The following is a 24,411-nucleotide window of genomic DNA, read 5'->3' as shown; positions in this document are numbered from 1 at the left end:
AGTTATGATCTGATCTCAAGTTCCAAGGGAAATGCTCAAAGTTTTATTTTCCCCCAGTTGAATAAACAATACTATGTCTATTATCTCTGGTGTTAGAATAGTGCTGTCTTCACATAAGACTCAAATCATGGCATTAGTCATTCATTTCCTTGAACACAGACACCCTCATGCGTGCTGACAGGTTTATAAGGATGCGGTGGCAGCCGTAGCTCTGGGAGCTGCTAGATGACCGACCTTGATTTCTTGCAGTCCTGAGCGATGGAGCCCGGGTGTGTCTGGTTATTGTCTGCTTTCTCTCCCAGATGCTGGGCTTGTCTGGAAGATTAATACATTAACAAGAGCTGAAGGTCCGGGGTTGCACATCTTCAGACATGTTTATTAGCAGATGGCACACAGGATTCAAAGGTCACCACAAAAGTGACATTTTAAAGTGAAACAACAATATTTATGTTCAGATAGTCTACTGATGAGATCATGTGGAAATGGTTTTGATTAAATTAGCTTATAAATGGTTGCCAATCTATAGACAACTTAAAATGCCACGTCTGTTTACCAAAGGGCGTGGGGGCGTGGGGCGGGCGCGGTTAAGATTATTTAACTACAGGATTAGTATATTTGGTTTTGACTTCCTAGGTTATCCAATTTTTTTCCTGTGTGAGTCCTGAAATCTCATCTGCTATTATTTCTGCTTTGAAAGAATTTGGATTCCACTGATGTAAATACAATGGCTTGCAATTTCTTTTTGGGTCTCTGGAGAGACTTTAAGTTCAGTCTCTCAGATCAAACCTTATGTTCAATATCATAAAAGAGGTATGAGCTGGATTTCAGAAATTCTTATTAAATCTGCGTTTTGGCCTCTGTAGCCCTCGGGAGCCACACTTTTGTGACAACGTGCGCTTGTGTTTCACACAACAATGTGAAAAACAAAATGCAGCCAAGGGGAAGGAACCTTCCTCTCAGCTTCTTTTTTTTTTTTTTCCCCAGGAATGTGAATGAAAATATTTGCCTCAGAAAATGGTTTAGTCAGAGAATGCTCAACAGTCTGAAATGAGAATTCACCTTTTGCAAGTCTTGCAAATCTCCGTGGTCAGCAAAACCCACAGAAATATTTCCAGCAAAGGCATTAAAATGCAGAAATCATGATCAATCAGTAGATTAAAACTTTCACAGACATATTTACAGGAAACAAACATGACCATATAGACTGTCTCTCATTTATTTGCATTGAATTGTATTAGGAATAATTTTGTAGGGTATAGATATTATTGTCTTGAGTTTTTCACCTTATTATTATGTCTATCTTATTTTTCATACAGTTACAAAATTACAAATGTAAGAATACAACAGAAGATGTACTCACTTTTCAAGAGAACCTTTTTCAATATTCATTGCTCCTTCCATTGGATCCAGTCCTTGTTCAGAAAATTGTTTCAAGGCACTTAAAGCTGCCTAAAAACGAAAACAAAACACACAGACAAAGAGATCCAGTTACTGACTTTCATGTAATAAATAGGTACGTAATGGTAAAAGAAAGCTTTGATATATAGTAAAGGCTATCATTTTCATTAGTCTAAATAAATGCTTTTCTGTATCATTTAACAAAACTACATTTAAGAGGCTGTATTATGATGGAGCAATGCATATACTACGAAGGCTTTAGTTTTGTGTGTCTGGGGGAAGAGGTGGAGAGAGAGGAGTCTCCATAAATCTCGTGCCTTATCCATAATTTTGTAAAATCACAATGTTTTATCCGCAAATGTAGAAAACGCCTAGTAGAAGCCTGTCATTCTTTGATGATGAGTTTTGCATCATTTCTCCTCACATTACTGAAACTACACATTGTCTTCCTCCAGATGTGAGAACATCAGATTTTTTTCCAGCTTTCCAAAGTTAGCATAAATGTATTGTTCAATTTTATAGACATGTAGCCTCAAGCAAGTCACAGAATGTGAGTCCAGAAATGGACCAAGTACACCCTTGCATACCGAGGGGACGGTATGATGGTATCCTGTGAGGAGAGAGAAAATCTGCGCTCCATGGGGCCCTGGGAAGGCAGGCCTGGCCGCGGCAGAGCCTCCTGTGGTGTGGATATGCCGGGGATGCGGGATGCATGCGGATGCGTGGGATGTTGAAGGGTGTTGACAGGCTGGTGGAGCCTCGCTGAATAGCTGGGAGGCACCAAAAAATGTGATGCTGATAAGATCTGCATAAGTTGTTGACACTCTAGTGCGCGGTCCAAATTGTTATTTCTTTGAATAAGAATTTGGTTCTTCTGCCCCTCCCCAAACCCCACCACTTCTCAGGGCAGTTAGAAGAGCTTTGTTGCGTCTGAGATAGGTGTGAGCGGCCAAAGTTGTTTGCATCTTGGAGATCCTGCTGGGTCACACTTTGGTCATCTGTATCTTCTCAACTGCCTCTGACAAACAGCTAACTCTGCCAGTTGCTCAAACTTTTATCTGCCAGGGGCCCCTTTTGGGTAGCTGAGTGCATGATCTCTTCTATATCTCTTTATGTGTGATGTATCTTTTTGGTTTTGATTTTTCAGTTAATAGGCTTTCTTTTTTTTAGGGCAGTTTTAAGTTTGCAGAAAAAAATGGAGCAGGGAGAGTTCCCATATACCCTCTTCCCACTCCACCTTCTACACTGTTTCCCCCTGTTATTAACATCCTGCATTCCCGAGGTACATTTGTTACAACTGATGAAATATCGATATATTATCATTAACTGAAGTCCAGAGTCTACAACTCTTGTGTTGTACATTCTATGGATTTTGACAAATGTATAATGTCACGTGTCCACCGTTACAGTATCATAGGGAATAATTTTATTGCCCTAAAAATCCACTGTGCTTCAGCTGTTCACCCCTCCTCCCTTTCCCCCCAATCCCTGGCAACCCCTAGTATTTTTTTTTTTTTAATCTCTATCCGGAATCACACAGTATGTAACACTTTCAGATTGGCTTCTTTCACTAAGCAATATGCATTTAAAGTTCCTCTATCCTCTATGTCTTTTCATCTCATCTCTTTTTCACTGCTGAATATACTCCATTGTGTGGATGTACCATAGTTTCTTTATCCTTTTATACCTATTGAGGGACATCCTGGTTACTTCCAGTTTTTGGCGATTATGAATAAAACTGCTATCAACATCTGTGTGCAGATTTTTGTGTAATATTTTTCCTCTCTTCTCTCTCTGTCATTCTATCTTTTAAATCTCAACCCCTATATTCAACCAAAAAGGAAAAATATATCCTTTCCTTTTTTCTTTTAGGCTACTTTTTCCTTTCAGATCTCGAAGGTCTGAACAGGTCTCCCCAGTTCAGACGTGCTAATTTGAATTCTCACTCACGCCTGCAGCCCCAGCCTGGGCGGGCAGGTGGAGGCTGTGCTTGGGCTCTCTGTTTCATCATTACCTCTTTGAACCTGGAGTCCTGTGGGGATGTCAGCGCCCTACCCCACTACCCCTGATCTTGGTACAGGCTCCTACTATACAGCAGCTGGTGTAGGCTGTAGTGGCAGGTAAGCACTAACATCGGCTGCGTAGGAGCAATGTGGCCATCTCACTGGGCACTGTTATTGGCTGAATTGTGTCCACCCCCCATATTCATATGTCGAAGTCCTAAACCCCCATACTCAGAATATGGCCTTATTTGGAAATAGGGGGACTGCTGATATAATTAAGATGAGGTCATGCTAGATTAGGGTGTGGCCTGATCCATTATGACCAATGTCCTTATAAAAAGGGGAAATTCAGAAACAGAAACCCACACAGGGAGAACACCGTGTGAAGGTGGCGGAGATTGGAGTGACGCAACAGACGTCAAGGAATGCCAAAGGCTGCCAGCAAACCACCAGAAACTAGGAGAGAGGCATGGGACAGATTTCTCCCTCATAGCCCTCGGAAGGAACCAACCCTGCCAACACTTTGATCTTGGACTTCTAACTTCCAGAACTTTGAGACAATAAATTCCTGTTGAATTTATTGTTGGTGGTCCTTTGTTACAGAGGCCCTAGCAAATGAACACAGGTGCATCATCATTCCTCTTTAAGGATAGCAGAACCTCTTTCTCCTCTCTCTGATGTTTCCTTATATTATCGTTTTATTATAAAAATCGGTTTTCATTACAGAAAAATCATAATATGTAGGCAAGCAAAAAGAATGTGAAAATATTCACAGTCTTACCCACCACTCACAACTTGGTGTACATCTCTCCATATCCTTTTCTATCCCCTCCCCATATGTACACTCTCTAACCTGGGTCATATCCTACCTAACACTGTTTTAGAACCTGCTCTTGTCATTGAACATGAGCAGTTTTCCACCTCAACAGAAACATTTCAGCAGCATCATTTTGCAGGACTGCACAGTATCTCACTGACTCTATGTGCCTTTCTGTATTTAGCCAATCCCTAGTGTTGGACATTGAGGCCACACCCACTTTTTAAGCTGTTATTAACACTGCACCAAGCTTCTTAATGGTTAAAAATCTTTGAGTACGTTCTCAATAATTTCCTTGTGATAAATTCCTAGAAACTGAATTTCTGGGCCAAAGGGTGTGCCCATTTGTAAAGATCTGATATAAACTTCCCCCTGCCCTCAGGGAGGTTGTACCCAGCAGGACTCCGAGGAACATCTGCTTCTCTAGGTGCTTTTGTAATCACCTCTCAGAACCACTTTGTGGATCACTGGAGCGAACCCGTTTTGTCATTTTACAGCCCCACTTTATTTTTCATTTGTCCATCCCTACCATTTACCTCATTCCCTAGACTTGGCTTTGAGTGAAGTTTGGCTGCTTTCAAAAGTTAAATTCACCCTCAAAAGACTCAGATTTGGACAAGTTTCCGCCTAAAAGAAAGTAATTCGCAGAGATATTTGATTCTTATTAAATTCAATTAGATGACCTCTGAGGTCCTTTCAAGTCCTGAAACGCTGAGGGAGCTGGGCAGCCTTCCCGGGTGACTCTGCTGAGAATGGTCCCGTGGGTGTGCACATCCTTGTGGGCTCGTCACGTGAACCTGAGCTCTGCAGTCCCGCCTTCTGTGCGCGTGCGCGGAGGTAGGAGCCCGGCCCGCTCGCTACCAACCTGTAAAGACCAGTCCGAGCCGGACCTCTCCAGATAGCCCAGCTTCGTGGGGTGGGCGAATGAACAGAGAGTTCTTCGTATATGCAACAATTTTGAACAAATGAACAACTATTTTGTTCTGATCCGTTAATATGTGAATTATTGGTAGGAATGCTGATTTTTATCAATTCCTTCCCAAATGGATTATTATAGACGGCTATTTCAGCGCCTTCTGTAATAGTCTATCTGCAATGTGGTTGGTACTGCTGAATGAGACTTTTGAGAGCTCCAGGGCTCCTTGGTCCTGTTTTATTCGCAATAAGGCCAAAACGACAACCAAAACGAAAACGTTTTTTGAAAGTCACTTATAGGCTAATTGTAGCCCAGTTTCACTAGCTGCTTTGGAAATACTTGTTGCCTGAATACCAGGAACCAAATGTCTTACTTCACCGCGACCAGGACCCAGTGACACCTGTTCGCATCCACCCAAAAAGAGATGCACATATGAGATGAAGGCGAGGTCTCAGGGAGCAGGTTGGGTGTTTCAGCTCTTGCAAAATCTCCTGGATTATTTAATCAACGTGACAGGCAGGTCCCCAAGCGCTGTCAAGATGATTGTCATTGCTCCAAGAATGTCCTACCAGCTGGGATGGCGGAGCGCTCTTTCACTCGATGCCATGTAGGATTTTCAGAATTCTTGTGTGGCTGCTTCCCTCCAAAGGTATGTTTAAAAGCTTCCAGATAACATTCCCTTAACCGTCTGATGAGATAATTCAGCCCACATCTTATTGATAACCCTGAATACAATCGCTTATAAATATGAGAGGACTTCTTTCTACTTTATAAAAGGCAATGAAGACACTTTATCTTCTCTGTAAACAGCAATCGCTGCCATTTGATGAGCATCCCTCTGCCACAGCCATGAGACCGGGTCCCTTACCTGCGTGACCTCAGGTGTTACCACAGCCCTGCAAGGTAGGTCCTTCCCATGAGGAATTCAGCAACCTACTTGAGGTCACACGGCTAGTAAGTGGCAGAGCAGAGAGAGATGTGAACCCAGCCCACATCCTTGGTCACATCACTTTATTTCCTTCGAACATACAAACTGCTCACATTCAGCCTAGGCAACTTCAGCACAACTCCTTTCAATATCATTATTTCAAAATCACTCCTATAACCTCCTCTATACTCATTCTATTGATTATTTCCCATGATAATGAATTGAGGTAAGCTCATGAAGTGATCTCCATTTTCTAGAGAAGGGCTTTATTGCCTTGTGGGGAATCACACAGTTTCCAGTCTCCAGCTTTTTTGAGGTCCCTGGGTTGACTTCTGAGACCTCGTTTGGCACCTTCCGTAACACTCGCAGTTTGGTTAAAACTAAATTGCTATAGCAATTATTTCATCACTTAGAATGACCCAAAGGCCACAATTCCTTGCCTTCCCTCCCGTCGTTCTCAGAAGAGTTTATCTGTCACCTTCCCGTGGTGGCTGAGAGGAGGGAGAGACGAGGTGCAGTGTCTGCCTGGGATTGTGGGGTGGAGGCCACCCAGTGAGAGGAGGTGCTGGGACTGCAAAGGTGAAACGGAGAGAGAAAGAGGGCTCGGCTGTGCTTTAGAGGGAGAGATAAGCCAAACGGTTCAGGAAAGTCACTGCTCTGACAGGTACTAGTGGAGACCTGGCCCCGCTTCTTCCTCCCAGCTCCTCATGAGCTCCATGAAGGATCAGGGGCTCTCCTTCCACTCCCAACCCCACTCATCACCCACTGCTTCCCCTGAAAGGACACTTTAGCGAGTAAGAAGGTCCATGGAGTGAGATGGGTTTGCTTCGCCTTCTACAGCAAAACGCCCGCAACAATAGGATAATGCAGCAACCCCCAAAATAGCCACATAATATTTAGCATGACCCAAATGTCGGTCATTTCACAGAACAACGTACAACGGAGTAGCATTTCGAACAAAAACTAAAATTGAACAGTCCACAAAAATGTTTTACTGTGTTCGTCCAGATCTGTCCAGAAGATGGTAAACAAAATTCTTATGTTTAAACTACCTGAGCTGAATAAATTGTTACTTGCTAGAGGCCAGTTGCTTTACAAAAAAATTAAGAACATGTTATAATATGTGACGTAATATTAAAGGACACTTTGGAGTGAGCGAAAAATCAAATAGCCTTCATTTGGGGAGACATAGTTGAAGTCCGATTAGAAGCATGTTCACACACACACAGACACACACACACACACACACACACTGGAATATTAACTTAGCCATAAAAAAGAATGGAATAATGCCATTTGCAGCAACGTGGATGGACCTAGAGATGATCATACTAAGTGAAGTAAGTCAGAAAGAGAAAGATAAATCTAAAAAAGATGATACAAATGAACTTATTTACAAAACAGAAACAGACTCACAGACACAGGAAACAAATTTACGGTTACCAAAGGGGACAGTGTGTGGTGGTGGGGGGAGATGAGTTAGGAGTCTGGGATTAACATACACACACTACATAAAATAGGTAGAGGACAAGGACCTACTGCATAGCCCAGGGAACTGTACTCAATAACCTATAATGGAAAAGAATCTGAAAAAGAATATATATATACATATATGTATGTATAACTGAATCACTTTGCTGTACACTTGAAACTAACGTAACATTGTAAATTAACTATACTTAAATAAAACATTTTTAGAAAGAAGCAATTTCTACCTTGTCCATTACTGAGATGGTAAAGAGATAAAAGATGTTCAGCTCCTGCTGCCTGAAGGTCACCCTCTCAGCATGGACAATTTGCCATGTGATAAATGTAAACTAACCTTGGGAAGTCAGTGGGGAGGAGGTAAATCTGGGTTCCTTAACGAACAACATCCTGAATGATGCTTAAACCCAAGTTGTATAACTTCCCACACACTGTGGATTCGAGAATTTCAAAGATACACTAACATAAGTACCCAGAACCCTCCATATGGCTTTGACCATAAACAAACAGACAACTATATGATTTCATTTCCAAGGTCGGAAAATGTTTTCCTAGCAAATCAAAACAAACTCACTTAGCATCCTTTTGTATGTTACCACAGTCTACCAACTGGAATCTTAAACTCTAGCTTTATGATAATTTATATGTTCCGGGACTTTTTTTTTTTAAGGTATATCCAAGGCAATAGATGTAGCTTTGTTTGAAAGGAGAAAAAATTTGAAAGTGTTTTAAAGAAGTGGATGACATTTCCTTTTCTTATTCCTGTCTTTTCAGCTCAACACTTGTATCCATTGGTGTGTGTGTGTTTCCCTTAGAGGAGGGCATCTGCATAGATACATAGAAATATTTTTGTCCCCAAAAGATTTTACAACTGTTTTGGGAATAAAGCCCCACAGGTTCTAAAACAGATGTCGCTGCCATTTCGTGTATCGCTTGTTTTGTGCGTAGTTATAGCAATGCCAGAAACACGATGCCAATAAGATACTTTCCATGCCTGTTTGTTGGTCTTGGTTCACACGTGTGTGTGTGTGTGTGTGTGTGTGTGTGTGTGTTTGTATGTGTGTCCACAGGATGGGGGTGAGCCTTTCCAGCCATTTCTGTAATTTCTAACTTTTCTCTTGTCGATCAGCAAACTGTGTTGAAACCAGTGCCGATTCTTCTTGATTCCTTCTGCAGGGACTAAAGAGTTTGTAATGACAACACAGCAGTGTTAAGTCATTCTCTGAGAGACAACAATGGTTCACTAGCAAAATGTGAATTTTAACTCATCCCCTCATGACACGCAGTTCTTTTCGGAGTCTTTGAACAGGATGCCCAATGGATCCTTTTATTGCTTTTTTTTTTTTCCATTTCACACTTTTCCCACCGATTTCACATCCTGAATCCCAGGAACAGACAGGCTGTTCCCATTAAAGTCAATGGTAACCATACATGTCCGAATGTGGCCTTCATTTTGAAGTCAGTGCTCAAGGTTTGTTTTGTTTTGCCTTTTCCCCCTAAGGTGCTTGTTCATATGGAACTCTTCCTGGGAGCAGGTCTAACTGCTGGATTCATTTCAGAACACACGCATTGGACATATATGCAGCTCATTAAATCAGTCTCCTTATGAGAAAATGATAGGCTTCAAACTGCAAACATCTTCATTTGCAGCTGAGGACTCCCCTCACTTCTCTTCCCAACAATCTTTGAGACCGACTCTCCGTGAAGTCATTTAAAAATGACTGGAAAGGGCTTCCCTGGTGGCGCAGTGGTTGACAGTCCACCTGCCGATGCAGGGGACACGGGTTCGTGCCCCAGTCCGGGAAGATCCCACGTGCCGCGGAGCGGTTGGGCCCGTGAGCCATGGCCGCTGAGCCTGCACGTCCGGAGCCTGTGCTCCGCAGCGGGAAGGGCCGCAATGGTGAGAGTCCCGCGTACCGCAAAAAAAAAAAAAATAAATAAATAAAAATGACTGAAAAACCAGAAGGTCTTTTATTCAGTAGGCTTGAAGTCTTATTGCCCAAAGAATGTGAATTTTAACGTTTCTAAGTTATCATTTTCTTACTTTGAATGGTCTATAACAAAATGCCAAGTCTCTCTTTATATAAAATAAAAGAAACCCAAAAGAGAAAATTGTATTTCTAAATTTTATCACATTACGATAGGAGCCTCAGTCTATTACTTTTCAGATGAATCAGTGGTAGGACTTTAAAAATAAAATAAAAAGTTGACTATACTGAGCTTTAATTAAACCGTTTGCTGCCCTGCTTTCTAAAAATTTCATGATAGTCCGCACTTTCATTTATGCTTACACAATCCTCTTGGTTCAGGTAATTTCCACAAAATTGGTACCTTATAAAAAAGCTCTTACTGTTGGAACAAAGGGATGTCAGTTAAGGTGATGGCTACTCACTGTGTAAAAAAAAAAAAAAAAAAAAAAAAAAAAAAAGAAGAGGTGTGGGTGGTCGGGAGACTAAGGCGTGCCTTGGACAGTCTCCTAAGGCAAAGAATAGGAATTTTGGCTTCAGAATTTGGGGAATTAGTAGAAAATTGGGCACTTAAACTATAGACTTAGCCATCACCTTTATTTCAGCAATCAGGCACTTACTGTTGGGTAATCCACGTAGTTGCCAGCCTTGACAATAATACACAGTTGAATTTGAAGCAGGATTAACTGTGCTAAGGAATGTTTTCAGTGTTTAGGACAAACTCGAGTAGGGACATCCGTGCTGCCATGGCTTCCTCCAATCATGCTGTTTCTGTTTTACCAATAGCATTCCTTTTAAATTCGTGTGTTGTCTTTCATTTAATTATTTTTGCTTCAACAAAAACCCCCCTTGGCAACGGTGTTTACTGAAACATGGTGTTGGGCACAAAGGCAATTGTCCGTCTGTCTCTCTCTGAACTTGGCAGGATAATCACCCACAAAGGTGTCCTACCCCCCAGAATCTGAATATGGCAAAAGTGATTTTGCAGATGGGACTGAGGTATGAACATTGAGGTGGAGAGGTTATCCTGGATGATGCACGTGGGTCCAATCTAATCACATGACTCCTTAAAACCACAGAACCTTTCCTGGCTTTAGACGTGGCCAGGAAAACATGCTCAACAAAATGCAACGTTGTTAGTTTTGAAGATGGAAGAAGTCAAGGAAGGTGTGTGGCCTCTATAAGCTGGAAAAGGCAAGGAGACCAGTTCACCCTTAGAGCCCCCAAAAGGAACTGCCGACACCTTGACTTCAGCTCAGTGAGACTCCTGTCTGACGTCTGACCCACAGAGCTCTAAGACGACAAACACGTTTGTGTTGGGCTAAGCCACTCAGCCTGTTCATTTGTTACAGCAGCAAGAGAAAACTAATACACCCTTCCAGTCATCTGGACAAGGAAGTGAACGGGCATGGCATTTGGAGTCTGTCAGGCCTAGATTAAAATGTCAGCTCCACTGCAGACCAGCCGGGTGTCTTTATGCAAGTGACTGTATGTCTCAGAGCCTCGTTTTCATCATCCGTAAACTGGAAACTACAACACCTACCACGTCGAATTGTTTGAGAGGTTAATGCCTGGGCTATAGTGGTGTTTTATCAATGAAGGCCTTTAGTACACAACTTTCTCTGTTGAGCCCAACATTCAGTCATAAAATTCTTTATGCTCTCTGTCTCCATGTTAATTTATGTCCAGTTTCCTGTATATTTCTATCAACTTTTTCCAGCACATTGCTCATCTATCTCTCTTCTAAGAGAACCCTATCATTATGCCTCCCCCTTAATCAACAGCCATTAATAACTCCCAGCCCCAGAATAACATCCTATATTCTTGGCCTGGCATTCAGGGGCCTCCATCAGCTGACACCATTCTACCCCACAACCTCACTTGCTGCAGTTTCATTAGTGTGTTTTCTAGAGTGTGATTTCCCCCAAACAGCAGACCAGTCACCAGCCTCAGGAACACCTGGCGGGTGTCAGTGTTATCAACAAGCTCCCTGGCCTATTGGCCTAAAGACACACCAATATTTCAGAAGCCCTGCCCGCATGGATCTTCCGCCCTGGTCAGATTGATCTACCTCCTGTCCGGGAAGACATCGGGGCTTTCTACCTCCACGCCTTTGTTCCTGCAGGCTTTCTGACTTCTCAGCATGGTCTTCTTGGATTCCCAGCCTGTGTCCCACCTATGAATTTCGGACAGCCCCGGCCATTTACCTCCCTGAACTGTGAGTCAACTTTAACGTGTCTACATCCTGTCTCCCAGGTAGTTGGTCTGTTGGGGCCATTTTCCCGTTTGAAATCGTCACAGTGTGTTTACAGAACATCTTCAAGGAATACTCTTTGGTAGATTATCCTTCGGCTTCCATGTGAAGCTCACCCAGACAGGCAAGTGCTTGCAGACACGTTTCTTCTTCCTGTTTTCTCTTTATTCTCCTATTCATCTTGCCCTCCCTTGCTTTCCTCCCCCTACAGGGCCTCCTCCAAAACTTCTCTCCATGGAGGTTCTTTCTTCTCCCCGTCTGCACCCCTCCACCCCTACCCGCAGGCTCTGCGGCCAGGGCACCGTGGGATAGACCATCCCAGGAAAGCAGGGCTGGGTTGCAGCTATCCGTGTGAGAGAGGGTTCTCCTTCCCCACGCCTTGCCTCCAAAGAATACGGAGGATAGCTACTGTCTTTTCCAAACGTCAATCATGGGCTGCAACCAGCGCTCACAGCTCAGCCTCCCTGGGGTCCTGTGAGGCTACGGAGGAAGTGCCTGGGAAACCCTCCCTGGGAGGACCCCACAAAGGGCGCTTTGCCTGAGACCCTCGAGATGGGGACATCCTGAAACAGAGGACCAGAGGGGAGCCTCCTCCGCCCAAGGAGGCCTGGCTCTATGGGGCAATCGTGGGCGAATTCTGCCTCGGCAGCGCTCCCCTCTGCTGCCCCGAAGGTTCACTTGGGATTTCTTGGTCCTTTGAGATTTTCCTCCAAAGAGAATGAGAAACATTCCCGCTGAACATGGGCACACACTGCTCTGTCTATTCAGGAAGTTCATTTGGGTTTGAGTATGTGATTGATAAAAACTTACATTATAGTTGTTTCACAATTTTTACTGCCCTTAATGTATTCTTGGATTGCCTGGTGGGGAAGGATGGGTGGGAACAGAGAATGATGGTCAAACAGTATAACGTATAAAAAGTTCTGTTTAATTCTGAACTTTTGGTTGTACTGCAATAGAGTCGTAGGTGGTAAAGGCAGGTGGCCCGCAGGCCTTGTTGATTCTCTCAGTGGGTGAGGCTCGCAGAAGTCTGACTTTTTCTCGGGGCATTTGGTGGCCATCCTAGTGGTCAGATTGCAGGAGGGAGGGGCCAGAATAGACCTTCACCTCCATCCCAAATGCCTCCTTAGCCTCCTACTGACACCTGATTAAGGTCCAAGCATGCACAAAGGTACAAAGAATGGTACACTGAACCCTCACATGCTTATCATTCAGGTCAAGAATTATCAGGATTTTACCAACCTTGTTTCATGTATCTTCATGTTTTTCCTGTAGAACTCCAAGTCATACATCAGGTAAAGATACGTGCCATTATCAGACCTAACAAAGTTAACAGTACATCCTTTCTATCATCTAAATACCCAGGTCGTGTTCAAATTTCCCTGATGGTCCCAATAATGTCCATTAAAGTTGGTTTTCAAATCTATATCCCATCAGTTCACGAGTTGTATTTGATTGACCTTTTAAGATCTAGGAGTCCTGTGGCAGCAGAATAATGCCTCTCAAAGATGTCTGAGGCCTAATCCCAGAGACCTGTGAATGTTACTTTACCAGGGACTTTGCAGATGGGATAAACTGAGGGTCTGGAGATGGGATGATTAGTCTGGATTTCCCGGTGAGTCCAGTCTGATCCAATGAGTCCTCAAAATTAGAGAACCCCTCCCAGCATTGGTCAGAGAGAGACATGGTGACGGAAGAGGGGTCAGAGGCATGTGACGTTATTGGCTTTGAATGTGGAGGAAGGAGCCAGGAACCAAGGAATGCAGGAAGCTTACAGAAGCTGGAAAAAGCAAGGAAACATTCTCCCCCTGAGCCTCCAGAGAGGAACACAGCTCTGCTGGCACCTGGATTTCAGCCCTGTGAGATCGTGGCTGACTTCTGATGACAGAACTGTCAGATAATACACTTGTGTTGTTTTAAAGCACCGTTCCTTTAACAGGGGGACTGAAGCCACACGGAGGTGTAAACTCTGAGAGCAGGTTCTTTCCCGAGAGAGACCAGGCTGGTGTTGGGCCCGAAAAGGAGGCCCGAGGGCCTGCCTGAGACGTCTGGGGAAAGGGGAGGCTGGGGGCCTGAGATGTGGGACTGGCTGAGCTGCAGGCCTAATGAGGCCAGAACCAAAGAGCTCCCCACCCCTCTCAAAGTGGGCTTCACCCTAAGATCAAGTGACTAAGATCAAGGTACCTAAACCCTTCTAGGACCTCCCTGTGCCCTCGGGGTCCAGGCACCTTTGCTCCTGCGCTGTGCCCGCCGCCTCCTTTCTGTCCCTTGACTGTGATAAGCTCGCCCCCATCTCAGGGACTCATGCTGGCCGGTCCCTCAAGCCACCCCCTCCTCAAGACCGGCTGCTTGTCAGCCTTCAGATCTCAGGCCAGGGAGGCCTCCCTGACTGCTCCAAAAACTCACATAACTGTGTTCATTATCCTTATAACGCTTGTCACTGCCTGTGATTATTTCCTAGAGGGAGGGGTCCGGTCTGTCTGAGTCACGGCTGGGTACCGTCCTTCATTCCACAAAGAGTCATTGGGAACCGGGCGCCGCACTGGGCACCGGGAAACTAAGCTCCGCAGACACACTCCCTGCCTGTTCGTGGCGTGCCTCCCAGCAGGAAGGAAAGCGTGCAGACCACGCCAGGCTAGCGGATGATGCTGTAGAGACAGCACATACAACGGCAGCCTCGAGAAGGGCGCCCAGGGCTCCCCGGAGAAACCTGTGTCACAGAGAGGGCACGTTTGGGGTGAGACTGAAGGTGAGAAAGCCTTCACGGAGGCGAACAGGGAGAGTGGAGCGATGCTGGCAGGGGGAGCTGCTCTTGCCAAGGGGCTGGAGCTGGGAGGGAAGGAGGGGTTGGGGACACGATCGGGTTTCAAGCTGTGGTGTAGAAAAGGGAGGCGCCGCCTTCTGGGAAAGCCTGAACCAAGCCCAAGGGGCGGAAGCCACAGGCGGAGAGATTTGGTCTCAGAACAGGAAGGAACCTTGTGTCCGCAGAGAGCAAGCTGGACTCTGAGGAAGGACCGGGTGGCGCCCACTGCCAGGCCGGCTGTCAGGTAGGAGGCCGTGCCCGGAGCAGGTGGCCGTGAGGTCCCTCGTGTCTCAGGCTCTCTGATGCTCTGAGTCAGGACAAGGCCACGCAGGGGAAGAACACCGGCACATCTGCAGGGTGGGAAGGGTTGTTGGAGAGGTGACATGTAGAGCTGTGTCACCTGTGATGAGTGTGGTTTGCAGGGGAAAGCTGAGTCTTCCTCGATAGGGGTAAAAATTGGACCTGAGCTTCACGATGGGTCACGTGAGAAAGTGTCTTTCCCTTGTCGTTCCTCAGCATCTCCATTTAGAAGACTGAGTCGGTAAAACCATCCTATTACAGGGATTAACTGATGGACATGTCCTGGAGGTGTCTGCCACATACCGTCCTATGTGGTAAATGTTTTTTTTTTTTAATATCTTACTTTTTAAAATTTATTTATTTTTGGCTGCGTTGGGTCTTTGTTGCTGCAAGCGGGCTTTCTCTAGTTGCGGCGAGCAGGGGCTACTCTTTGTCATGGTGCACGGGCTTCTCATTGTGGTGGCTTCTCTTGTTGCGGAGCACGGGCTCTAGGCGCGCGGGCTTCAGTAGTTGTGGCACGCAGGCTCAGTAGTTGTGGCACGTGGGCTCAGTAGTTGTGGCTCGCGGGCTGTAGAGCGCAGGCTCAGTAGTTGTGGCTCACGGGCTTAGTTTCTCCGCGGCATGTGGGATCTTCCCGGACCAGGGCTCGAACCCGTGTCCCCTGCATTGGCAGGTGGATTCTTAACCACTGAACCACCAGGGAAGGCCCTATGGTAAATGTTTAACAACTGACCTTCTGGGGGAAAAAAATCCCTAAGTGGCACCATCTCCAGCTCCCTGCTTGCTGCTCGGAGGCAGGGCAGCAACGTGGTGAAGAGCCCGGCTTACCGGCTGGCTCCACCACCTCTTAGCCATAGGACTCTGGGCAGGGAAAAATCTCAACCCTTTTTTTTTTTTTTTAATTTTATTTATTTTTCTATTTTTTTATTTTTTTATTTTTGGCTGTGTTGGGTCTTCGCTTCTGTGCGAGGGCTTTCTCTAGTTGCGGCGAGCGGGGGGCACGATTCATCGCGGTGCGCGGGCCTCTCACTATCGCTGCCTCTCTTGCCGCGGAGCACAGGCTCCAGACGCGCAGGCTCAGTAGTTGTGGCTCACGGGCCTAGTTGCTCCGCGGCATGTGGGATCCTCCCAGACCAGGGCTCGAACCCGTGTCCCCTGCATCGGCAGGCAGACTCTCAACCACTGTGCCACCAGGGAAGCCCAGTCTCAACTCTTAAATGGCATCCTGTGCTCATGACACTCACTTTGTTCTAAGAACGTTCCATCCCTAACTCATTTATCTTCACAGTCACCACAAGGAGTCTCGACTCTCATCCCCAGTTTAAGAGGAGGACACGGGGACAGAGATGAAGTAATTTACGCAAGACCAACATGATTTGATCTTGATGGATCTGGAATTTGGACAAAGATGACCTGGCTCTGGAGCCAGATTCTTAACTACTATATTGTACCACCTCTCAGCCCAGTGATAGGATGCACCACCATTCGGGCACTCAAGAAATGGCACGAGCCAGACCAAGGCGTGGAGCCCTGTGAGAGCGAGGGTCTGGGTGCAGACTCTGAGCATATGGGGCTCCCTCTTTGATCATCCCCTTACTTCCTCTTATGCTCTCCTGAGCTGTGGTCTTTGGGGGCGTGAAGGGCGGTGGGGGTGAGAATTGAGAAGGAGCAAAGCTGGCAGCAAAGGCGGCTGGACTTCGTCTGGGAAGGGGGGTGAGTGGGGACCCCGGCTGGACTCAAGAGCGGGCGGGACTGACCTCAGCAGGGGGACCATTTAGGCGGGGGGCCCAGATTTGGAGCTGGGTTAATTCAGGATGACTGTCGAGGCTGGAACCCAGATAGGCTGGCACCAGATACTCACTGGGCTAACCAGAACCTAAATAAAAGTACGTTAATCAGCAACTTGGTACGTTTTCCTAATATTAGAGGGCAACATTTCCCTCTGTTTCCAGGATCTCCAGTCCGCTTGCTTTTTCTCTTACATCATCAGGCACTATTTCTCAGTCTTCTGCTGGCTTTTCCTTCGTCTTGATCCTTAAGTCAATCCTTGGACCTCTTACCTTCTCTCTGGATAGCCTCTGCCTAGATGATTTCATTGAGGCCTATGGCTTAAATCCCTTATAAATGCTGGTGGCCCCAAATTCCCATCTTCAGCCTAGTTGTCTGCCCTACAGTTCGCACACATAGCCGCCCGGCGGGTTTCTCCACTTAGGGGTCTAAAAAGCACCGCAAACCTGCGCAAATCCGAACTCTTGATTACCATCGTCAGTCATTACCTCTGGCAGGAAAGGGAACCCCCCGTTCAACCAGTGGCTCAGGCAAAACCCCTAGGAATCAGCCTCACTTGCTTCCTTTCTCTCTCACCTCCCACATGTGACCTATTATCGAGTTCTGCCGGTTCTTCTTTGAAATGCAGCCGGAATCAAGCTACTACTTACCACCTGCTCTGCCCCAGCCTCGCCCAAGCCACCATCACCTCCCAGCAAGACTCCTGATGTAGCTTCCTAACCTCTCTCCCTGTGTCTGTCTCTGTCCACCTAAAGCCCGTCCTTCGAACATATCTGGAAAGGCAGATGTGAAAGGTAAATGAGGACAGGTCACGGCCCTGCTCCAAGCCCTCCAGGGGCTTCTAGTTGCTATTAGAACGAAACCTCAATTTCTGACTTGGGCCCGAAGCCCTCCGTGACCTTTCCCATCTGCAGCTCAGTCTCATCAGCCTCATTACCACACTCTTCCAAACCACAGAGCTCCGGCCACACCAGCCCCTCTGCTCTTCCCAGGGCACCCTGAGTTCAGTGCTGTCTCTAGGACCTTCACATGCTTCTCCCTAGACCTGGGGCTCTTCTCCCAGGTCTCCACAGGGCTCTGTCCCTCACCTCAGCCATTTCTCTCCTCAACTGTCACCCCTCGAGACCAGGGGCCCTTCAGGGGCCACACACTCCACTCCCAGCCTGGCGTCCTCGCGTCTCCTCACACTGCCTAATTTTTAGTGCTTACTGGCCCTAAATTTTTATTTATCTATTTAACCATTTCCTTGTTTATTGTCCACGTCCCCATTAGAATGTAAGTTGCATGAGGGCAGAGATTTGTCTGTTTTGTTCATTGATAAATACTCAGCACCTAGAACAATAGGCACTCAATACTTATTAGCTGAATGACTGAACGAATGGTTAAAAACAGTGACCAAGTTCAAGAATATCTAGCCATCTCGTATATACAGTATAGTTTTAATAGTTTTCAGAAGTTCCCTATGGAAATTAGGGAGTAGCTCATTTCCTCCATTTATTGAAACCCAGAAGTAAGCATTCATTTGACGTTTAAAGACTGATTATTCAGCTGAAGTGAGTAGCTGCTACGTGTTGGTCTTTCAAATGCAGAGAATTAAGTATCGTGATAGGTCTCCAGTGTGGGTATTCTCACACACTGTAAACTTATTTTATGCCAATTACATCATTGCAACTTTGGAAGAAACGAATTAACTTTCGTTTTTTTCTAGAAAGTCTTCATTTTTTTAAGCTAAATGTAGTCATCATTGTAAAGTTCAAGAAGTAAATTTTATCTTCTTTTTCTAGGTTCCACTGAAAGAAAAGCACATCACTAATATCACACTTGGTTTGGTAATTTTTAGAAACGCCATTAAAAGTAATTGTTAAAGTTTATAATTAAATAAGCATCTCAAAGGAAAAACTAGTATCCTGGTTTCCTAAAAACATCTTCATTAAGACAGTATAATCAAACAAAGAGATTTACCTCGTGTTTAAATAATTATGATCACAAATGGTCCCCTTCCCCCCACCTCCACACCCAAATGAGAAATAGTTTAGTACACTTTTGGGGATATGGTTTCGGTCCGCCAAATACTTAAGTACAAAATTCTCCTAAGTTGTTTCAAGAAACTGCTAGTACTCTAAGAGGGTTGACATTCTAATATATCCAAACACAGGTTTTTTGTTCTTTTTTTTTCCTAATTGTCTGGCTGCAGATGAAGATGTAAGGTTCTAAGTATAAGAATTTATGCAGTGATCAGTGATGGAATCCTAATCCATCTTAAGCTGTCAGCGTGACAACTGGCAGTTCCCAATGTGTATTAAGAGACAGCGATTTTTTTTTTTTTTTTGCCTGAGGGTACATTCCCTTTCAAAAGCAGAATATTTTTCTTCTTTTGCTTTCTAAAGATATCACGTAAAACTCCATTCTTAATGGTTAATCTTTTAAGGAGGCAAGATGAATTGGAGAGAAAATGTGAGAGATTTATAAATTTGGGGAAAATGCAACACGAGGCATTCCAATAAGCAATTTCAAATCAAAACCTTAACTTGGGCAAGGGACATTATATCAACCAACAGCATTCTTTAGAAATGCCTGACATTCAGTTGGATAGAATTATATATTGAAATAGATTGTAGGCATATTGGGGATGTTTTCCCTCAAGCATCTGGTAGTATCAAAGCCCAGGAGGAAGAGTAGGTCACCGTGCCAGAATTCAAAAGCTGCCTTTTGGATAAATATGTGGAAAGGATAGGAATTAAGTTATCAAAAGGCTAGAAGTATTTGCTGAAAGGGAGGAGGGTGCTAAAAGCAATAAGCTATTTGGAATTCAATAGCACGCAACTTTAGGGCCTTGTAGCGTTAGTACTGTTAGCCAAATAAGGGTAAAGTGATGGTTCAAAAGAGGAAAATTAATGAATAAGTACAAACATAAAAAGCAACAAGGCAATATCCTGATCTGTGAAAGTAACAAGTACTTATAGAGTCTCAGAGGCCATGTGGGATGAGCCCCAAGGGAAATCAGGTACCTCTTCTGTGAAGCCTCCTCTATATTTGGAAAAGAATAGTGACTGGTGATTTCTGTGCCCTGCATTAGTCAAGGTAAACTAACTGCTAAACAGTCACCCCAGAGACTCAGTGGTCATGGAAAGACCAATTGGGTATTGCTGGGCAGTGGACCCTGGTCAATCAAGGTCCCACACCCCTTCCATCTTGTGACTCTGCCCTCCTCTAGGCTTGCATTATGCATTCGGCCAGTGGAAGAGAAAATAGAATGGAAGATAGTACATAGGAGGATTTTATGAAAGAGAACTCAAAGCCCTCGTGCTCCAGAACCTAGTGACATGACCATACCTAACTCCATGACTACAACCAGCTCCAGGCTGGGTAACTAAGTCTGGCTGTGAGCTGAGAAGAAGAGGAGGCAGGTGTGGTAACCAGCCTCAATTAGGACTCACAAGCGGTACCACGTTATTGCACTCATTTGCTGAGGTATCTGCAAGCCTCTTCGTGCTAAAATGGTAAGTCCCTAGAATAGGGCAGAGTTGGCTGTTATTTGTTTTGTAGCTATAGCACCAACACTGGCATGGAATTAACACTCAACTTGTAGTCAGGGGACGTGCGCTGCCTGGTTCAAAAAGCCCAGCAGGGTGACCTGGAGATGTTAAGACTGGTTGTCTATACACGAATATTGCCAAGAAATGCCCAGATTTTTCTCCCTTCCTCAAGATGGCCTCTCTGTGAAGGTATTTCCAGAGGGCAAAGGGACCACATGCCAGCAGTGGGCAAGGGGCACTTACTTTGTTAATTCTGATTGTGTCTTCAGGCAAGAAGCCTTCCCAGGGTCTCTACACCTCTTAGGAGGTTCTTCAGTGGGGGAGGGAGAGGTTGGGTTTCTGAATGACAAAGGATGGGGTAGAGAGTTTCTAGTGAACCCCGACCTTGGGAATAAAAACAGAAACAAAATCTTTATCATGGGTAAACCAGACTTCCTTATCAACTGAGAATGAAGTCAGAAGTTACAGGTGAGTAAGTAGGACTATAGAACTTAACCAATATCTAGAACCTTATTCTGTCTCCACTTGGTTTCATACAAAGTGGTAACAGCTCCTGTGTGACTGACAGAGTACTAGAATATATAAGTAAAAAAAAAAAAACAATCTAATTAGAAGATGGGCAAAGGACATGAAGTGAAGGTTCACCAAAGAGGATTTACAAATGGCAAATAAACATGTGAAAAGACGCTCAACATTACTAGCCAATAAGACTACGATATCATTACAAACCTATTAAAACAGCTAAAACAAACAGTAGTGACCACACCAAATGATGGAGAGCGTCCAGAGAAACTGGATCTCTTATACATTTGAGATGGGACTATAAAATGGGCCAGCCACTCTGGAAGATAGTTTTCCAGTTTTATAAAAAACTAAATATAAACTTACTATACAACCCAGCAAACATATTTTGGGGCATTTGTCCCAAAGAAGTGAAAATTTATGTCCACACAAAAACCTGTACACAAATGTTCATAGCAGTTTTATCTATAATAGTCCAAAATAGGAAACAATCAAAATATCCCACAATAGACGAACTATTATACAAACTGTGGTAATCCATACCACGGAATACTACTCAGCAACATACCGGAATGAACTATTGGTACACAAAACAGCTTGGATGGCTCTCGAGGGCATTGGGCTGAGTGAAAAAAGCCAATCCCCAAAGGTCACATACTGTATGATTCCATGTATATAACATTCTTGAAATGACAAAAGTATAGAGACGGAGAACAGATCAGTGGTTGCCAAGGGTTAGTGATGGGGGTGGGAGGAGGAGTGGGTAGAAGGTGAGACCATAAAGGGATAGCACGAGGGAGATCTTTGTGGTGATGGAAGAGCTCCGTATCTTGATTGTGGTGGTGGTTACATGAATCTACATATGTGATAAACTGGCCATAGACCTACAATACACACATGTCACTAGCGTCGATGATATCTTGGTTTGGATATCGTATAGGTGAATAAAATAGAACCATTGGGGGAAACTGAGTAGTACAGAGTACACTGGACCTTTCTGTACTATCTTTGCAACTTCTTGTGAATCTCTACTTATTTCAAAACAAAAACTAAAGGCAAAATGAGAACCGTGCTTTTTGTAAAGCTAGTATTTTTAATTCAAAAATGAATAATTCTCATTGTAAAACTTTGAAAAATACTTAAATGTTAAGGAGAAGTCCCCCATATTGTCTTACCCTTCAATTAACTAACTCCAAGCCCACACCCTGAAGTAACTGCTAATTAACAGTTTGGTGCGCATTTTTCCCGGTATTTTATTTGATATATCCTTATATACATATAGGCGAACTCTTTGTTTTTTCCTCAAATGGCATCACTACGCTTCTTCTGCAACTTGCTTTTTTCATGTAGTAATAAGACACCTTGGACATCTTTTCATGGCACCAAAAATAACCCTATCTCATTCTTCTTAATAACAGCATAGAATTCTGCTGTATGGCTGTGCCATAATTTATTTAATCAGCCCCTATACTAGACATTTCGATTGTTTCTGGCTCTTACAAATAATGCTGCAATGGCTATTCTAGACATTTCGATTGTTTCTGGCTCTTACAAATAATGCTGCAATGGCTATTCCCTGTACGTACCTTTTGTGCAAATACATCTATAAGATAAATTTAAATTTCTGATATTGTCAAATTGCTTTCTGAATAAGTTGAAACAAGTTATGGGTGACCTCTATTTTAAAGAGAACAGGAAGTCGGGCTGAGTGGCCAGGGTCTGGAAGGGAGGTGGTCACGGGAGCTGCCCCTGGTGGGGGAGGTGGGCCTCCTGAAATAACAGATCTGCCTCCCCCTCCATTCACGGGGAAGCCACATTTATTGGAAGTTAGCATTGTTTTCAGGTTTCCTCCCTTCTCCAGGTGGCTAGGGGACACTTCATCCCTACGTAGAAATGAAGTGGGAGGGTGTAGGGCTGGTCTTCCCTCTCAAGACTCGCTGCGACATTCCCTTGAGCTGGGTAGGGGACATCTAGCAGTGGGATTATCAGTCAACACCATCCCAACTCCTCGTCATCAAATGAGTTATTAAAAATTCAATTCCCTCTTTAAAGCCACTGGAAATCTCAGAGAACTTTCCAGTTAACACTGGCTTCTGGATTTAGAGGAATACATTTAAGGAATTCATTTATGATGTTTAAATGTTTCCTTTAATGAAGGCAACACTCACGGAACGCTGTGATCATTGTACAAACCGGTGAAAACGTCATTTTTCCACGATTACTCTAAGGAAATACCCAGTTTGATCACCCACTCTCTCTAACACGAGCGTCTCCGGGCTCTTCACTGTCAGCTGACCACGTAAGCGTGGCAATATGGCTCCCGATGGCTTCACCACAATGGACCTCTCCAAGTTTTAGCTTCTGCTACACTCCCCTTCTCCCAGTTATTTCCTTTTTTTGTAGCGTCAACTTGCATGTAGTTTACCTACATGCATAATGTTCTTTCTTACCTCCCTGCCTTTCTCCTCTGCTGTCTCTGATTAGAAACAAATGGACTCCCCACCTATCTTAACCTAGCTGACTTTTACTCTCAGATGTAATGTAGACATCTTTCCTCCAGGAAACTGGCTAAGGGCTTTCACTGGGACCAAACGTCTGTTCTGTGCAGACACCTAATACTTTCTACCTATTTGTCTGTCTACCCCGGTAGGCTAGGAGCTCCTCAGAACTACAGGCATGTCTTCTTACTCGTGTTTTTACACCCAGTACCTAGCAGAGCAGGAGCTTAACGCGTGTCTGTGCAGCTCCACTGAATCATCCCCACAACGCACAGGAGTCTGACTTGAGGTGAGTAACTAAGGATTCCTTCTCTCTCCCCCTCAACCTGTATTTGTGTGAACACTGAGCCTGGGCTAACTTTTGGCCAAGGGCAATAGATGCGAGAAATCTGGAATCCCTGGCCGGCCTCCTCCCCTTATAGCAGAAGGGGTATTAGAATTAATATTTTTGTTGGTAAAACAAGTGGTACTCAAGATAAGTGGTATGTTTAAAATGATATGGGACCACCTCCCTTGCATTACTGAAGAATAAGGATTGGCAAGCCCAGCAGCCTGATTCCTTCTCGGTAGCCCTTGAGGTCTAGAGCTCCATTGTCCCCACCTCCTTCAGGGGTGTGCTCACCTGACCCACCTGTATGGTTGGCAGGTCTTGTTGACAGGACATTGATGTATCTGCTCTGTCTGAACCTGCTGGAGCACCTGAGGCCAGGGACAGGTTTCCCTGCATTTACCAGAACAGGCTGGCTAAAAAATTTTTGCCCCTGTTTATTAAAAAACACATTGTGGGGCTTCCCTGGTGGCGCAGTGGTTGAGAGTCCGCCTGCCGATGCAGGGGACGCGGGTTCGTGCCCCGGTCTGGGAAGATCCCACGTGCCGCGGAGCGGCTGGGCCCGTGAGCCATGGCCGCTGAGCCTGCGCGTCCGGAGCCTGTGCTCCGCAACGGGAGAGGCCACAGCAGCGAGAGGCCCGCGTACCGCAAAAAAAAAAATAAATAAATAAAATAAAGCAATCATTAAACCAAATTCTCCAAACACACAATGTGTTTTTTGTTTGTTTGTTTGTTTGACCGTACGCGGGCCTCTCACTGTCGTGGCCTCTCCCGTTGCGGAGCACAGGCTCCGGACGCGCAGGCTCAGCGGCCATGGCTCACGGGCCCAGCCGCTCCGCGGCATGTGGGATCTTCCCAGACCGGGGCA

The 24,411-nt window shown here is 45.0% G+C and overlaps 1 protein-coding gene across 1 annotated transcript in view; it reads right to left on the bottom strand.

Annotated features, from left to right (window-relative positions):
* Positions 1 to 221: 221 nt before the first annotated feature.
* The window catches only part of STAU2 (staufen double-stranded RNA binding protein 2), a 300,448-nt gene continuing 276,258 nt past the window's right edge, over positions 222 to 24,411 (bottom strand). The window contains exons 13-14 of the mRNA XM_007453718.1: positions 1,361 to 1,449; positions 222 to 315 (exon numbers count right to left, since the gene is read on the bottom strand). Coding sequence (XP_007453780.1) covers positions 222 to 315; positions 1,361 to 1,449 — 183 coding nt within the window. The remainder of the gene's footprint in view (positions 316 to 1,360; positions 1,450 to 24,411) is intronic.

The sequence above is a fragment of the Lipotes vexillifer genome, unplaced genomic scaffold (assembly GCF_000442215.2).
Source record: "Lipotes vexillifer unplaced genomic scaffold, Lipotes_vexillifer_v1.1 scaffold35, whole genome shotgun sequence".
NCBI classification, from domain to species: domain Eukaryota; kingdom Metazoa; phylum Chordata; class Mammalia; order Artiodactyla; family Lipotidae; genus Lipotes; species Lipotes vexillifer.
The sequence above is the reverse complement of the archived record's forward strand: the minus strand, read 5'-3'. Positions and strand labels throughout refer to the sequence as shown.